Raw genomic sequence first — 18,564 nt, forward strand, 5'->3', positions numbered from 1 at the left:
TTGTCTGAATGGCCTGCTTCCATACTGTACAATTCTATGATTTCAGTGAATCTCTCTTGCAGCCTCTCCTTTACATTAACATCTTTTTCAAAGAAAGGCACCAAAAGCTATATGCAATATTTTAAATGCACCTCAATGATTTAGACCACCTCTGATGAGACAATCATTGAAACAATACAAATACAACAGAAAATTTTCAATGACCTAGCCTCTACAATTCTCAGTGTTAAAGAATTCCACAGAGTCAGCACCGTCAGAAAATAAATTCCTCCTCGTCTCTGCCTTGTGCATGTGGACCATTACTCGGCACCACACAACCAGCCCAGCTCTTCCCCTCCACCCACTGCATCCCAAAACCAGTCCAACCTGTCTCTGCCTCCCTAACCGGTTCTTCCTCTCACCCATCCCTTCCTCCCACCCCAAGCCGCACCCCCAGCTACCTACTAACCTCATCCCACCTCCTTGACCTGTCCGTCTTCCCTGGACTGACCTATCCCCTCCCTACCTCCCCATCTACACTCTCTCCACCTATCTTCTTTACTCTCCATCTTCGGTCCGCCTCCCCCTCTCTCCCTATTTATTCCAGTTCCCTCCCCCCAACCCCCTCTCTGATGAAGGGTCTAGGCCCGAAACGTCAGCTTTTGTGCTCCTGAGATGCTGCTTGGCCTGCTGTGTTTATCCAGCCTCACATTTTATTATCTTGGAATTCTCCAGCATCTGCAGTTCCCATTATCTCAGAAAATAAATTACTATAGCTTGGACAGTACAACAGAAGAGGAATTCCTCATGCACTTTTACACTGAATACGAACTTATTTGTGACTGATCAGAAGTTAAAATGTTTGAATGTATGGAATTACTATAACACAAGATCTTGAATCCTAACACTATTCACCTGTTACTAGCAGACAGCTACTAAATACCTCAGCAGGCCAAACCTAAATACCAAATGTGCTGGTCGGGAGTTGACGTGACAACCAAAAACACATGACAGTACCTCGAAGTAGATGCAAGGACACCCCTCTGGAGCCGCTCATCTTCAGGTTCTACCCCTCCAATCACAAATGTTGTAGGGTTGGATTCATGATCACTCCAAGGCTGCAAGTCATGACTTTCACGGAATGAGCGGATATGTCCACAAAGTGTTTGCAGAAAAGTGGTGATATCGATTTCCTGTAGCAATTCCTCACAATAGTCCATAGCTGTAAGTAGGTCCTGAGAGCTGATGTAATATGATTGCTGTAAACTTCGAAATACACCTTTAAGAAGAAAATAAAACAGCATCTTCAGATAAAATTGTCCTCAGAATAAACAGGTGAGGCTTCAGAAGAGTTTTAAGGAATTAACATACTCATTAACATGAGTGAATTCAACTTCAGAAATGAAACATTTTTCTCCTTTTAAACTAAGTAATCCCACATCACATAGATTAATATAAACATTGCTTCAAAAATGCATATTAATCCAAACCTCAAAAAATAAACACAATTTACTGCGCCTTTGTATTACACAGAAGCTCAGGATCAGTGCGCACTCAATTGGGTCAAACAAAAACAACCTGTACTGACACAGCATATTTTGCGGATTGTAGCCATGAAAAACAATGGTTAGAGTGGGAATACCACTCATAATTGTAACGCTGTGGGAAGGGCTACAAGTTTACTTTTAATTTTTAGTCACGGTTACTTAAAATTAGTAACATGTGAATTCAGTTTCATGACAGTTTTATCAACAAAATTGAAAAATGAAGATTACATGGCAATAACAGAGGGACACAGTGTGGAATTTCCCTTCTCCAAAATGAAATATTTTGCCAACGAGCGAAAGTTAAAAGTGTAGTGTAGTAAAGCACACAATTCATTTTGCTGAATAAAAATGGCAGATTAACAGTTAAAACAGTATGAGATTAGAATAGGACCCCACCACTATGTCAGGTTTATCTCAGAATTAATCATCGGCTTTAATTTTTCTTACACAATATAAGCCAAAAAACAAGGGTTTAAAATTTACATGGGGACAGGAGGAATTGCCTTTTTCAACAATAAACAGGTTGCCTCCTTTAAAGTAGCAAATTGAACACTAGAGAGAGTTCAAAGAATTCCAGTGGATGGTATACAATATATCATTATTTTATCAGTTTTTATATACATAAACATTGGGAAACAATATTCATGTCTTTTGTAATGTAACACTTCAAACTGTTGGGACATGGGAGAAATCGACACTGAGTTACTCTAACATCAAACAGCAACACCCTTCAGCAGGTCCTAGTGACTTTCATTACCTTTTACATAACACTGATGGTAGTGTTCTTGTAGAAGGTTGCAGTAGTTGGCGAGTTCTTTGTTCTTGTGAAGATAGGATAGTGGATCCGTTGAGGATGAGTTTGCTGGCCGTTCCTGCGACAACGATCTTAAGCCAGTATTAAAACATTAGTAGTCGCAATTAAAAACTTGTTCTTGCCCAATTTTACATGGCATTAGCTTCCAACACAAACAGCACTATCAAACTCAACACCAATAAATACCATAGAGAAACTATTATCAAATAAATTTAGCACAAGGAGCCAAGACAGAGCAGAAGTATTGTGAGAGAAATTCTTATGGTAAATTTTAGACAATGCAGACATCAGATACACTTGATTTAATATCACTGCTGACCTGTTCTTTTAAAAAGCATTCTAATATTAAGTGTGAATTAACTTCAGTAGTGGAATAAGGTTGAGTTAAGTACAAAAGGATTCTCAAAGTGTTGTACTGTACCAGAATAAAGAATGGCTTTCTCGACTAATACTAATAAAGAAAAAACACCTGCTGCATGAGACATTCTTGACAGTTGTGAGAATTTCATTGTTGCTATTGATGAAGAGATAGAAAGTAAAAACTTGAAAGATATCATCCAAAACAGAAGAAATTGAAAAAAACCTCAACAATCTCAATTCATATTAAAGATCTGTGCTCAAGAACCATAGTGACTCTACATGAAACAACCACTGTTGTCATTTTCATTACAGAAATATTAATGCTATAAGGGTTCCTTAACCTCTATCAAAACATGCAACTTTTCCAGTGAACCAGAAATAAAACTACAATCTTGATTCCAAAATATACGGAACAAAAATTTCATTCAACGGTCAATTTTTTGCCCTGTTATTAGATATTAGTTGCTTCTAGTTCTCCAAGCTTGCTCATATTAACAGTTCAATATACATGCCCCACACCAAACAGCAACACTAGGTTCAGCACCAGCAACCCTCTCCCATATTACAAAATTAGTTCACATTCATTAACACACTGTTCCCCATTAGTAGCATTTCTGCAAGCACTGTTCTAAAGAAAGAAGATAGAAGGAAAAGGAACTGTCAGCATAACACACTCCATTGAACAGCCCCAGGTTATAAATTAACACTGGCAGAGACCAGGGTTCAGATTTTCTGTTCAAATACTGGCTGGGATTGTGAAAAGACAAAGAGAGCAAAAAAAAATTGATTTGAAAACTCAGCTTTATATTCCAGAGATCAGTACACTTTCTTTGAGGAAGTAGAACAGATATTTTACAAATGATTAAATGGACGCACAGCAAATAAAACCATCCGAGACCTTCAGCACTGCAATTAAAATGTAGAAAATAGTTTCATAGACTAATCAAGGTCACAAAAAACAGCCAGATTTTACACTGGCAGACTAAATCAAAATCAAGGGCTGCATTTTAACTTCTAATCCTTGCCTTGTCAGGTGCAGGGGTTTCAACTCCACAACATACATAAGAAAACACTAACAAGCTTCCTGCTCAGAAGTCAGCCTGATTTACAGGCTTTGTTCCAGTTGGGAATGGAGCAGATCACAGGCTGTCATATGGCATGGTCCGCCCGTCCCCATATAAAATCCACGGAAGTTCTCATTTAGGAAACTGGATCAGACATTAGATTAGAAGGTTGAGGGGTGTGCAGGGTGACATCAAAAGGCTCATGGGGATGCCAGTGGGAAGACTGGAAATTCGACATTGCAGGATTTGGCCAAGCTAGAATGCTGGATCCATAAGAACCTCAAAAAGTGCTTACCATCCCCACTACCCTTCAAGGATTGGGCAGTCGATGGCTGAATTTAGCTGCTGGATTCTCAAGGTTCAGGAATACCAGTGCCCAGTTTAATTCAAAATGTTGAATTATAATGTATCTCATAGGCACCTTCTAATGCTTAAAATGCCAATCCATATTCTTGGAGTGGGTTTGTTGCTCACCAGCAGTCAGTGGGTTGAAGTCAGGATTCAGAGTTTCATCATTCTCACCTGCCATTCAACTCAAACATGTCAGTTTTTGTCGTTCAAAAAGCAGCCACTCAGGGTCACTGTTTGTTTGATTCAAACTTCTGACATGAAGCATACACGTTTAGTGCTTCAATGGTCATGTCACTGATCAACATTTCTGAAAGGCTTTTGCTTAACATTTACAAAATAAGATGCAACCCAACTTATATATCTGAAGGTCTGTGAAATGGCTAAGTATTTTCAGCAGCAGCACAACAGCAGAATACACACAGTAGAACATTAGTTTAGAACATGTGCTATCCTGGGGAAAGCTGCTTGTCAAATTCCCAGGGTATTTGGGTAAGAAGAGAAACAAAAACAGAAACAAGCTATTTTAAACAAGAAGAGTAAAATACACAGGGGACTCTTTCACAAACAATCATTCAGTCGGTACATAAGCAGCTGTAGGGACTCAGCGCTAGGCAGTACACTGCCTTTTATATTAGGCGAATCCTGGTCCATGAAACTTTTAGAGGAAAAGGACAAAACAATAAGAATATTATAGATAAGAACAACAGAACATTTAATTGAAATGAGAAAGGACTGGGACATGAACATGCAAGTCACCCAGTAACAGAAAAGAATATCCGCTATGACAAAAAAAGTCAATCCCTTAACCAAAGCAATCAAATCATGTCCAGCAAGCAATGAATAGGAATCAGGGCTTTAGTTGATAGCTTAGCTACCTGGTTTTCAAATCCTGATACAGTTCCCAGGAAACACTGTCTTGAGATCTAAATTATTCAGAAGAGGAGGAAATAAAAAAAATGCACAATCGAATCAGTCCCATTTAATTCAGACATGAATAAGCGGACAGGCAGAAATAAAACATAAAAAAAATACAACTGACAGTGCCAATGTTCCTGATGTTAAAGTGACACAGTCCTTGAGCTCGGGGTGCAAGTGGAATTACAAAGGTGAAAAACTTAAAACTGAAGTTAGCTCAATAGGTCCTCCAGCTCAATTAAGATAACAAATTTTTACTTCTAGATTCTGACGGCCTGGTGTTATTATCACTAGGCTATTAAACCAGTGATGTCCTAGGGACCCAAGATTAATCCCAACATTGCAGATGGTGGAGTGCGAATTCAATAAAAATCTAGGATTATGAGCCTACTGATGGCCATGAAATCATTGCTGATTGTTGCAAAAACATCACCAGTTTCACTAATGTTCTTTAGTGAGCGAAATATGCCATCCTTACCTGGTCTGACATACATGTGACTTCAGGTACACGGCATTGTAGTTATCTCTCAACAATTAGGGGATGGGCAATAAATGCTGACTGAGCAACAGCCATGCATGAATTTTAAAAAAACACAACTGTGTGAAAAGATTACTAAGAAATGTGATTTGGAGAAGCCCAGAAAGTTTTTTTAGAATGACTGCACAACAGGCAAGGGAAGGATTCAGACTGAATGTTGCACCACTGAAATTACTGCTGGGAGCAGTGAGGAAAGGGAGGTACACAATTTCCTTCAACAAAGGAGGAAGAAACTTGCAGTTATCATCAATGTTGGTAAATTACTGGGGAGGCTAACAGCAAGGAGCACAGTGCCCTGATGTTGGCCACAATAAGATTTAGAAGCAGAAGTAGGCCATTTGGCCCATTGGGTCTGTTCCACCATTCAATGCAGTCATGGCTGATCTGATAATCAACAGCTCCACTTTCCTACATTTTCTCTAAAGATCCTGGATTCACTTATGGATTAGCAATGTCCTTAAGTACTTAATGACAGAGCCTCAACAATCGTCTGCAGTAAAGGATTCCTCAAATTCACTACCCTCAAAAGAAGAAATTTCTTCCTCACTTCTGTCTTACATGGGTGACCTCCTACAATGAAATTATGCCAGCTTGTCCTAGACACCCCCACCAGGCCAAACAACCTCTCCACATCTACCTTGTCAAGCCCCCTAAAAATTGTATGCGTTTCAGTATCATTGAAACTCCAAAAAGAACTAGCCCAAGATAACAAAGTGTGGAGCTGGACGAACACAGCAGGCCAAGCAGCATCTCAGGAGCACAAAAGCTGACCAGCTGGTCAGCTTTTGTGCTCCTGAGATGCTGCTTGGCCTGCTGTGTTCATCCAGCTCCACACTTTGTTATCTTGGATTCTCCAGCATCTGCAGTTCCCATTATCACAAGAACTAGCCCACTTACTCAACCTCTTTTTTTCAGAAGACAATCCCTCCATACCTGGGGGACGTTCTCCAATGCCAGTGTACTTTTCCTTAGATTAAGGAACCAAAACTAGTCTCAGTGTATTCTTGTATAGCTTTAGCAAGAACTCCCATTTTTTGAACACTCAATTCCCCTTGAAATAAAAGCCAAATTTAATTTGCCTTCCCTAAAACCTGCTGAACTTGAGTGCTAGCATTTTGAGATTTATACAAGAGGACACCCAAATGTCTCTGTGCCACTGCTTTCCGAAACAAGATGGGAGAAAAGACAGACAGGTTAGTACTGAAGGGCACCTCTCAAGGTCCCTAAAGCACACCTTCAACATTTAAATGGCTTACATGATCACCAGTTGTGTAATAAAGTATCTCTCATTGTAACATTCCTACCCCTCATTACTCAATTCTTTACATGTATCAAGAGCCAACTCTGAAGTGTGTATTCTTTGTTTTCTATGCACCAACCCAGACTTTGTTTCTTTGAATGATGGATAATGCAGGATGAAAGCATCATGTCAACTCCCAAGCAACGTGGAACACACTTCATAGGTTGAACACCAGTTGTACATTCATTATGATGAAACTCTTGGTTTCTGTGATGTTGTTCAGGGCGGCATGGTGGCTCAGTGGTTAGCACTGCTGCCTCACAGCACCAAGGTCCCGGGTTCAATCCCAACCTTGGGTAACTGTCTGTGTGGAGTTTGCACATTCTCCCCATGTCTGTGTGGTTTCTTCCAGTTTCCTCCTACAGTCCAAAGGTGTACAGGGTAGGTGGGATGGCCATGCTAAATTGCCCATAGTGCCCAGGGATGTTTAGATTAGCTGGTCAGACATGGGAAATGCAGGGGTTGGGGAATGGGTCCGGGTTGGATGTTCTTCAGAGGGGCTGAATATCCTGTTTCTACACTGTAGGGATTCTGTGATTACCTGGTGCGCAGTGATGGCACCTTGTACTTGTGGAGTGGCAATCCTGAGTACCTGCTTATTCCTGTTATTATCATGGAGAAAGTTTAGGTAACATTCAACCCTGGCGAACTACTTAACATCTCATGAAACAGACTGCAAACTCAAGTTGGAGCAGAATCCAGTGGCACCATGCAAGAAACTAGAGACAAAATGGCTGAGTGTAACTTGACAATGAAGGTCCATCAGGTCAACTGGGTCTTCTTCTAGGGGGCTGATGATACCTGCAACCACTCAACACGACAATCTCGGTGTGTGGCTACCTACCCTCAAGAGGGCAAGAAACCTGAGTCTCTCATACCTGTTACATGGTTAATGCTTCCTGCACCGTCAGTAACTCTCCTTTGCAACTGATGATTGCACTGCAGCAGATCATCACTGCCATGATGGTGATAGCTGTCTTCTTCATAGGTACTGTCAAGAACATTCACAGTCCCTCACTTTGTGCTAAGGTTTCAAAATCTCCAAAGTTCTCCAATATTTTGTACAATCACAACAGCTCGTTGCTAAACATGTGCCAGCGAGAACGGGCAAAGCAGCTGCACGATCTAAATGTTTAACATAGAACATAGAACATTACAGCACAGTACAGGCCCTTTGGCCCTCGATGTTGTGCTGACCTGTCATACCGATCTCAAGCCCATCTAACCTACACTATTCCATGTACGTCCATATGCTGATCCAATGACGCATTAAATGTATCCAAAGTTGACGAATCTACTACCGTTGCAGGCAAAGCGTTCCATTCCCTTACTACTCTCAGTAAAGAAACTACCTCTGACATCGGACCTGTATCTTTCACCCCTCAATTTAAAGCTATGCCCCCTCGTGCTTGCAGTCACCATCCTAGGAAAAAGGCTCTTCCTATCCACCCTATCTAACCCTCTGATTATTTTATATGTTTCAATTAAGTCACCTCTCAACCTTCTTCTCTCTAACGAAAACAGCCTCAAGTCCCTCAACCTTTCCTCGTAAGACCTTCCCTCCATACCAGGCAACATCCTAATAAATCTCCTCTGCACCCTTTCCAAAGCTTCCACATCCTTCTTATAATGCGGTGACCAGAACTGTACACAATACTCCAAGTGCGGCCGTACCAGAGTTTTGTACAGCTTCACCATAACCTCTTGGTTCCAGAACTCGATCCCTCTATTAATAAAAGCTAAAACACTGTATGCCTTCTTAACAGCCCTGTCAACCTGGGTGACAACTTTCAATGATCTGTGTACATGGACACTGAGATCTCTCTGCTCATCTACACTAACAAGAATCTTACCATTAGCCCTGTACTTTGCCTTCCAGTTACTCCTACCAAAGTGCATCACCTCACACTTGTCTGCATTAAACTCCATTTGCCACCTCTCAGCCCAGCTCTGCAGCTTATCTATGTCTCTGCAACCTACAGCATCCTTCGTCACTATCCACAACTCCACCGACTTTAGTGTCATCTGCAAATTTACTAACCCATCCTTCTACGCCCTCATCCAGGTCATTTATAAAAACGACAAACAGCAGTGGACCCAACACCGACCCTTGCGGTACACCACTAGTAACTGCTCTCCCGGATGAACATTTCCCATCAACTACCACCCTCTGTCTTCTTTCAGCAAGCCAATTTCCGATCCATAAGTTTGGGCAATCTAAAGTGGGTGAACACCCATAAAATACACTTTCAACACTCCTTTTTGGATTGAAAATCTTCCCAAGCTTTGGTGATCACATGCTTTAGGTATTAAATCTGAAGGAGAGTCAGATTTCCGCGAAAATCTTATTCTCATCCAATTATCATGAAAAGTGCTACCTGCATAGCCTAGCACCTAGTGTCAACTCCAGCAAGCAGATTTGTTTTGTTTCGCAGCCAAAAGCAGCTCAGTGAAATATAGTATTTAGATGAATGCGATCATGATTTTTCTCTCCATCAAATGTTATTATGTATCCTCCCCAACTATTTCTTCTTGCCTGTTAAAATCCACCCCCATTATGTCCATATCACACACTATAAATACTCTATAAATCTCAATGGAGTGTGTGCTCAGTGAATAGTTACATTTACCACAAGTTAGAAAAAAGAATCTTTTTCAAATCAGGATGTAATTGTTTTATGGGTATAAATAATCAACTGCCTTTCCACATGCTGTTGTGTGGTGCCTAGTACTGCATGAAGTTCTGTGCACAAACTGCTTCCATGCTTCTGGTTACATTTAAAGTAGAAGGATAGGTTGATCAAATGTTGCTAAAAACAAAATATTTACAGATGTGGTGCCAGTCATTCCTGATCTATCAAAGATTGCTGGCTGGCTTTAATCATGTCATTTATCTGCCTGACCAATTTAGCCTACATTTCTTTAGTAAGAAGATTGTGTAAGACTGAGAAATGACAATGTTTCTGTGACATATATCTCCAATGTGACCATGGGAGCAAAAACCTACCTGAAATAAATGTCCTTTTTCGAGCGTTCAGCACATGAATTCACAAGTTGCTCTCTCAAGGATTCCAATGAGCAGCTGTATATATAGACAGGACATCGAAGGTGATTTGGGTCGCGCAAGTCAATCTGAGAAGTTTGTCGGCTAAATGTGATGTGGCAGTCTTTTTTAGGAGGTAAAGTGAACTCTACCCGTTCCTTTTCTACTTCTGAAGCCACATAGATTGAGTCTGTGGAACAACACCGATAACCATAAAGCACATGTTTGGAAAAATTTCACAAATAAAGACTGCATGGCATAAAACATGCTTGCATGTTACTCGCAGTGAGAACATCTCTTTCTTGAATAACAAAACTATTACATTAATGTAACTAAACGAGGGTTGGGAGGTGAACAACAGAAAGACACAAACTGATGACTAACAGGGTGAGCTAAGTTAAACAGTGAGTGTTTATCAGAGATAGGGTGGTGTTGAAAGAATAGTAAAGTCATATTCGGCATAATCTCATTCCAGGAACAAATGAAGGACCACTTATTCACACAGATTATCATAAGGAGAAGAGACAGAGATCCGAATTCAGGCATTAATGATCACATTCTGCACTGCTGCCACACAAAGCCAAATTTTGCAGCCGAGCCAGTGGGTTTGGTTGCAAATATTTCGTCACCCTGCTAGGTAACATCGTCACTGTGCCTCCTGTGAAGTGTCGGTGTTCTGTCCCACTTGTTACTTATGTGCTTTGGTTTGCTGGGGTGACTGGTATTACTCCCGGTTTTATTTCTCAGTGATTTGTTCACCAGAGACACACTGATGATGTCACCTAGTAGGTGACGAAACATTTGCAACCAAACCCACTGGCTCAGTGAGCATGTGTACGACCTCATCCAAAACCCGAGCAACAAATCTTCTCGAAAAATCACTTAGAAGGCCACAATGAAAACTACATTTCAAATTCAAATGCTAATAACTCTAACATCTGAAAACTAATATAAATATTAACCAAAAATGAAAATATATTATATCCAGTCTTCGGCGCACACAGTGCTAATCACTGGGGCCCATGCATTCAGAAGAGACTGGGATCAGGCTGCCTCACCTCTATCACAAAGTGCTCACAAGCACGTGCAGGGTGGACACTCCACTCCAGGACAAAGTGCAGCACTCAAGATCCAACTGTCATTGTATGAAAGCTGAGACACCATGGCCATAGGTTTCAAAAGCAGGGATGTGTTCTGTGTGATGTAATCCATTCTTGGTCATGCTCCCTTCCAAGCAGATGAGGTACCTCCCAAGTTCCAAATACCAGCTAGGCCCACAAACCAGCAGATGGGAGCATTCATGAGGGTGAGATGAGTAATGGCTCCTTCAATCACAGGCTGTTTTTGTTTCTCTCTCTTGCTGCCATTGATAGATATAGTCTCTATAGTGAATCTTTTAGCCCTAGCAGTGTAAGGGAAGCAGACACCGACCAAGGAAGTAGCAAGCAGTCAGGTGAGCAAGTCCCAGCAGTGAGGAAATCACTGGGGAAGCCAAGGCCACTTTTTCTGTGTGCAAATTGAGCTGTGAGAGAGGTTGATTTTAGCAGGTTGCAGCTAGCTACAAGCAGGTTGGAAGGGAAACAGACTGTGAAGCAATTGCCAAAGGGGTAACAGTGTGCCTGCAAGCAGATTAGGAAAGGGGTGGGTGGATGCAAGGGTGTGGGGGGTGAAGAGAAAGAGGAGACAAAAAGGCTGCAAGGGCAAGGGAAGAGAAAGAGCAGCAAAGAAAGGAAAATAGTTTTAAACTAGTCAACTAAAAATAGCATTCACCTAATTGGGCACTAGGAAAACTTGAAATCACTTAACTAATAAATTACTAGCAAGTAAATGTAGAATTTCTAGCTTAAGACTACATATATTCAGGAGCTACTGTCTCGCAAAAAAGCTACTTTGATGAACACAGTGAAGAATGTTCAATTTAAATCCGAGATTAGATCTGAGATGTAGCAAGAAGAGTAGTGACTTCTCAGTTACTAAATCGATCCATGTCCAATTGTAGTAATGCAGTAGTTTGATTGCTGAACCTCCCACTATCAACATCCTAGTGGGTTACCATTGACCAGAAGCTGAACTAAGCCAACCATATAAAATAATATAACTACAAGAGCAGACGAGAAGCAAGGAATCCTGCAGCAAGTAACTCATTTCCTGACTCCACAAAGTCTGTCCTTCATCTACAAGGCACAAGTCCGGACTGTGCTTGCCTGGATGAGTGCAGCTCCAACAACATTCAAGAAACTTAAAACATTCCAGGACAAAGCAGACTGCTTGACTGGCAACATACCATAAACATTCATCCTCCACCATAGAAACACAGTAACATCTACAACATGCATAACAGAATTCACACAGGCATCTTAAATAGCACCTTCTAAACACAAGAAAATTTTTTTAAAAGGCTGACCACGAGGTGTCTAAGAAATTCATATTTTCCTTGTGTACTGTGCCTTTAAATTTAATGAAGGCGTGATGACTATTGAAGAAATTTCAGAATTCTTCCAATTCTGCTTTTGAGTCCAAAAATCCCAAAAATTAGCACAATTACATAAGGTGCAGTTAATATGTAGCTGCATTACCTAACAAATTAACTCATGAAATTGAAAAAAAGTAACGATGAACACAAAAGGTGTCCCACAAAAAAAAGCCATCTATCTAGAATGTCTAGACTGTGACTCCTGCATTTCGAGTATTTTTCTATCTTATTCATTGCTCCATGCTGGGCACTTAAGTGTGGTCAGTTTCAATTTAAAATAAGGAAATGTTTGTCACTCACTTGCAAGGTTTTTTTGGTTATTAGAGTTTGCTTGTGCATATAGAACCAGCACTTTATTGTAGATGAATGGGTTGGTGCTAATTTACTAGAACATTTCTGTCACATTTAAACTTGTAAGTGAAATCAGGAATCATGCAATAATAAATTCACAGTTCAAGATATTTTCAAATTGTACATAAGATTATTACTTGCAGTGCTTGTTGTGAGGTTCAAATCTTTAAAATACTATCCAGCTTGTATATATGGCCAGGCTCAAAAGCAACCACTGGTTGCATAATATACAATTGTCTGATAAGGTCATGGTTCTAAAGTGTACCTTACTAAAACCTAAGCTTTCGTTGGAATTCATAAATTGAAGCATAGACGACAAAAGCCAAGAAACTTTGTTGAACCTATAAAATTCTGTTTAGTCCCACTGTGATAATTTTTACTGTTGCCTGGGTCTCTGAGGAGTATGCAGAAGCAGCTTCCAGAAGTGGAAGCCTTTCACCAGCATGACGATCAAGTGAGAGGAGATCCCCAGCAGTTTAGAGGGAACACTGACTGTGTCTACGGGGTGTCCTACTTCTGGGTATCCAAAAAATTTGAAAGGAATGGTTAAATGTGGGATAATGGGACAGTAGGGGAGGCATTTGCACAATATGGGGTCTCAGAACATGAGAAGCACTAAGGACCACAATTTCTCTCTCTGGACTTGCTCATTTTTATCTGTAGAAGTATCCATCCAAAATATACAAAAGCATTCTCTGACACATAACCAAAACCACAGATCATTTCATTACAGTCCTAACCAGTTTACATGCAAATTACTTTAAATAGTATGTTACCTGTATCAGGTTGTACTTTCTCCTTTTCAGATTCAAAAAGTGACATTTCATTAACACCTGTCAAGGTTGGAGAAAGGAGAGGCGTGGGTCTGGCAGACTGAGTCTCCTGTCCTGAAGACCGCAAAGTTGTCACAAAATCGTTCTTGCTGCTGTTATTCTTTGATGCATTGACTGCAACTTGGCTAGCTTTGCTTTCAAGTGCTTCCTCAACGATGCCCAACTTAGACTTTGTTGAGGTTGCACTAAGTGTTCCAGAGTGCTCACTCAGCACTGATTCTTTCACTTCCACCTGGAGTAGTTCATCGTCATCTAATCCAGAATGTTTTGAGCTCTCTTCAGTCCCAGGAGCAATCAGTCGCTGCACATCTAGCAGAAGAAAGTTCAGACAGAAACCAACTCAAAAGAAAATGTTGCAGTGAGAAGTAATTATAATATGAAGAACTTTGTTTCCTAAATGATATTGAATTGCTTAAATATTAGCATTTTGAGTAATAGAATTAAGAAAGCACAATTAACAACGAACTTCATGGCTGGACCCACTATGGTGTTGCAGGTAATCATCCAAGGCTACTGGGGGTGTTCATAGCAAAAACAGGATAACACCTGTGTCACTGATTTAGTGTTTTGGTATTGAATTTCATAACTCAACTGTTCTGTTTAGAACTTTATAGTTTATATATAGTATTTATTTATTGTTAACTGTATACACTTTATGTCATTGTTTACAATAGAACACTGAGATGTGTCCATAAGACCATAAGACACTGGAGCAGAAATAGGACAATTGGTCCATGAAGTCTGCTCCACCATTCAGTCATGGCTGTTTGTTTCTCTTGATTGCTGCTTTCTAACATTCTGGGAAGAGCGGCGTCAGTATTTGGCAAGGCTGCTTGGCATGCCGTCTGACCACAAACAAGCTAGTCCATTTCTTTCACCTTCGATAGCAGTGTAAAGGATTGTAACACAAAACACAGAACACCACAGATATCTTGGTAAGTAAAACGAACATAGTAGTTCTAAGTGTTGGAAATACACATTACTTGAACACATATCAATGTGAAGGAAGCTGCATAGGACCAATTGGGACTGAAAAGTCAAAAGTGAACATAGGCTGCGATTTGTGACATGGTTACAAGAAGTCAAACAACTGGGTGTAGAGTTTGGAAAGAGATTCGGAAATACAATAAAGACAAATGTCAGGGTTTATACTGTTGCCTGGGTCTCTGAGGAGTAAGCAGAAGCAGCTTCCAGAAGTGGAAGCCTTTCACCAACATTTTCACCCAAACACAAGTCTGATTTGAGGATCTCATTGATTCTATGGCTAGCAGCAATTCAATCTCATTGACAAGAAATCAACTGGATTTTAAGATGCTTTCCCATTTCATCCTTTGAGTTTCGACTCTTGGCCCACCATCACAGATTAGAACATAGAACATAGAACTTAGAACAGTACAGGCCCTTCGGCCCACTATGCAGTGCTGAACTCTTACCCTAATCCTAGGCTCTATCTAATCTCCACCCCTACCTTATACTATCATCCATGTGCCTATCTTTTGGCCGTTTAAATGCCCCTAATGAGGGCGACTCCACCACCCTCTCCGGCAATGCATTCCATGCCCCGACCACTCTCTGAGTAAAGAGCCTACCTCAGACATCTTCCCTATATCTATCTCCACTCATTTTAAAACTATGCCCTCTCGTAATAGCTACCTCCACCCTAGATAAGAGTCTCTGGCTGTCCACTCTATCCATACCTCTGATCATTTTGTACACCTCTATCAAGTCACCTCTCATCTTTCATCATTCTAAAAGAGAAAGCCCTAGCTCTCTCAACCTTTCTTTGTAAGACCTTTCCTCCATTCCAGGCAACATCTTCGTAAATCTCCTCTGCACCTTTTCCAATGCTTCCACATCTTTCCTGTAATGAGGTGATCAGAACTGGACACAATACTCCAGATGTGGCCAAATCAGGCTTTTGTATAACTGTAGCATAACTTCACAGCTCTTAAACTCAATCCCTCTATTAATGAAAGCTAACACACCATACACCTCTCCTTAACAACTCTATCCAACTGGGTGTCAACTTTCAGGGAACTGTGGACATGAACTCCAAAGAATCCTCTGCTCCTCCACATTGCCAAGAATCTTGCATTAATCTTGTACTCTGCTTTCAAGATTTTCCTTCCAAAATGAATCACCTCACGCTTTTCAGGGTTAAACTCCATCTGCCACTTCTCAGCCCAGCTCTGCATCCTATCAACGTCTCTTTATAACCAAGAACAGCGCTCCGCACTGTCCACAATGCGACCCACCTTCGTATGGTCTGCAAACTTGATAATCCACCCTTCATCCAAATCATTTACAAAAATCACAAATGGAAGAGGGCCCAGAATAGATCCTTGTGGTACACCACTCGTAACTGAGCACCATGTTGAATATTTTCCGCCCACTACCACCCTTTGTCTTCTAAGGGTCAGCCAATTCTGAATCCAGTCTGCCACATCTCCTCCTATCCCATGCCTCCTTACCTTCTGCGTGAGCCTACCATGGGGAACCTAATGAAATGCCTCACTTAAATCCACGTATACTACATCCACTGCTCTATCTTCATCCACGTGTTTGGTCACCTCTTCAAAGAATTCAGTAAGGTTTGTGAGGCATGATCTACCCCTCACAAATCCATGCTGACTATCACAAATCAAACTGTGCCTTTCCAAGTGATCATAAATCCTATCTCTCAGAGCCCTTCCAATAATTTTCCCACCACTGACATAAGACTAACTGGCCTGTAATTTCCAGGGTTATCCCTATTCCCTGTTTTGAACAAGGGAATGACGTTTGCCTCTCTCCAATCTTCCGGCACTACACCCATTGGCAGTGAGGATGAAAAGATCATCACCAAAGGTCCTGCGATCTCTTCCCTCGTTTCCCATAGAATCCTTGGATAAATCCCATCAGGCCCAGGGCACTTATCTATCTTCAACTTCCTCAAAATTCCTAGCACATCTTACTTACTAACAGCAACCTCCTCTAGCCTACCAGCCTGTTTCACACTGTCCTCCTCTACAACTAGGTCCCTCTCAGTTGTGAATACCGAAGAAGAGTATTCATTAAAAGGACCTCTCCTATGTCTTTAGGCTCTGTGCACAAATTACTTTACAATACTTGATTGGCCCTACCCTTTCTCTGGTCTTCTCTTATTCCTCACATATGTGTAAAAAGCCTTGGAGTTTTCCTTGAGCCTGTGTGCCAAGGTTTTCTCATGTCCCCTTATAGCTCTCCTAAGTCCTTTCTTCAGCTCTTCCTGGATAACTTGTATCCTTCTCAAGCCTTTTCCGTTCCTTGTTTCCTAAACCTTACATAAGCATCCTTCTTCCTCTTAACCAGTCGTTCGACCTCTCTTGAGAACCAAGGCTCCCTCACTCGGCCGCAGCTTCCCTGCCTGCTAGGGACAAACATATCTAGCACACACAGTGTGCATTCCTTAAACAATCTCCACATTTCAACAGTGCTCTTCCCTTCTCCTTTTTTATTTGAAAAATCCATATCAACTGTGCAGAGTTGTATTGTCTGTCCAATGTTTGTTTGTGATTAAGGGAATATAATTTCATTCCACATTGTAATTTTGCTGTTAACAACTTTTATGATTTATTGTAAGAATAAGTTTGCATCTAATGAATTAGTTATGTCTGTACAATTATAGATGGATATTTCTTTTATTCTGGTTCATGACAACTAAAGCACATGTATCGCCACACAAAACAATGTAAAAGGACTATGCACTGAAAAATATGGTTGCACACTGCTGAATTTTAAAGAATATTGTACAGAACACCTTGTTCCTTTACTAGGAAGCAGGTAGCTGGCATGGTTTGAGGACTGCTCTGACTTAGATGCCAGTTTTACTATAAACAATAGGATAACAATTTAAATACTGCCAGATATTGCCAAAAATTAGTTCTTAGGGTTGTAACATAGAAATCATTTTAGAGACACGTTATTTTTTAAAAGGAAAGATAGTCATGAATAATTCCAAACATGGCCCACATACATCTTTAGAACAGAGTCTGGCAGATGGGACTGACTCAAGTTCAATCTTAAGTAACCATAACAGTTCAACGAATCTTTGTAACCAGGACAAAGTAGCTACTTTCCTTCTTACAAAAATAATGGCATTATCAGTAAAACGTACCTGCAAAGGTGGCTGGTAAAAAGGTGAGCAGGATTTGCTGTGCATTCACAAACCTGGCATAGCATTTCCACTGTGGTGTGCTCTTATCCTGCGCTGGCAAGGTACTGTCCTCTGTCATCTCAGGATTGCCAACACTCTATTCAATCAGAATTAAAAGAATTCCTCATGTGAAGGCAGTAAACATTTTGAAGATATTTTAAATTTAACATGGATCACAACATACCTATTATGTCTATCTAACACTCCAATACTTCCTGCTAGATCATATAAAACAAGAATTGGTACTTCCAGCTCATCCCTTTCCGCTGCTGCAACCATGATGGTACTTATTGTGAAGTAAAATAAAAAGATCATTGTAATCCCACCTTTTAGATTGGCTTTTATACATTGTGGTTGGACAATAGAGACTAGCATATACATAAGGTGCTAGAATACGTTGGATCAATATAGCAGTCCAGAATTTGCATGACAAAATCAATGACAAGCCACCTTCAGGTAGAACTAATCATTCTAAGTTAGTGTCCAAATTCAAGAGGGCATTATAAACTATTTTATTCCCACTAGCGACAATTAATAACAGGAATTAAACAGAGGCCGAAAGAACTGCGGGATGCTGTAAATCAGGAACAAAAACAGAAGCTGTTAAAGAAGTTCAGCAGGTCTGGCAACACTCGTGAATAAAAAAAATCAGAGTTAACATTTCGGGTCTGGCAACCCTTCCTCAGAACCCAAGTTGAGTTATGAGGAAGGGTCACCAGACCGGAAATGTTGGCTCTGACTTTTTCTTCACAGATGCTGCCAGACCTGAATTAAACAGAGACATTAGCTACACTCTGCATATAGACAATTTGAAATATTCAT

The 18,564-nt window shown here is 40.7% G+C and overlaps 1 protein-coding gene across 12 annotated transcripts in view; it reads right to left on the reverse strand.

The window, feature by feature from the left end:
• Positions 1-18,564, reverse strand: part of szt2 (SZT2 subunit of KICSTOR complex) — a 238,193-nt gene that overhangs the window by 158,647 nt on the left and 60,982 nt on the right. For 9 of the 12 annotated variants that reach the window (XM_048538804.2, XM_048538813.2, XM_048538805.2 and 6 more), the window contains exons 24-29: positions 17,704-17,839; positions 13,512-13,877; positions 9,876-10,101; positions 4,991-5,038; positions 2,284-2,411; positions 997-1,258 (exon numbers count right to left, since the gene is read on the reverse strand). In XM_048538804.2, coding sequence (XP_048394761.2) covers positions 997-1,258; positions 2,284-2,411; positions 4,991-5,038; positions 9,876-10,101; positions 13,512-13,877; positions 17,704-17,839 — 1,166 coding nt within the window. The remainder of the gene's footprint in view (positions 1-996; positions 1,259-2,283; positions 2,412-4,990; positions 5,039-9,875; positions 10,102-13,511; positions 13,878-17,703; positions 17,840-18,564) is intronic. The other 3 variants (XM_048538814.2, XM_059648025.1, XM_048538808.2) reach the window with 1 other exon arrangement.

Source organism: Stegostoma tigrinum, chromosome 8, assembly GCF_030684315.1.
Source record: "Stegostoma tigrinum isolate sSteTig4 chromosome 8, sSteTig4.hap1, whole genome shotgun sequence".
Classification (NCBI taxonomy): Eukaryota; Metazoa; Chordata; class Chondrichthyes; order Orectolobiformes; family Stegostomatidae; genus Stegostoma; species Stegostoma tigrinum.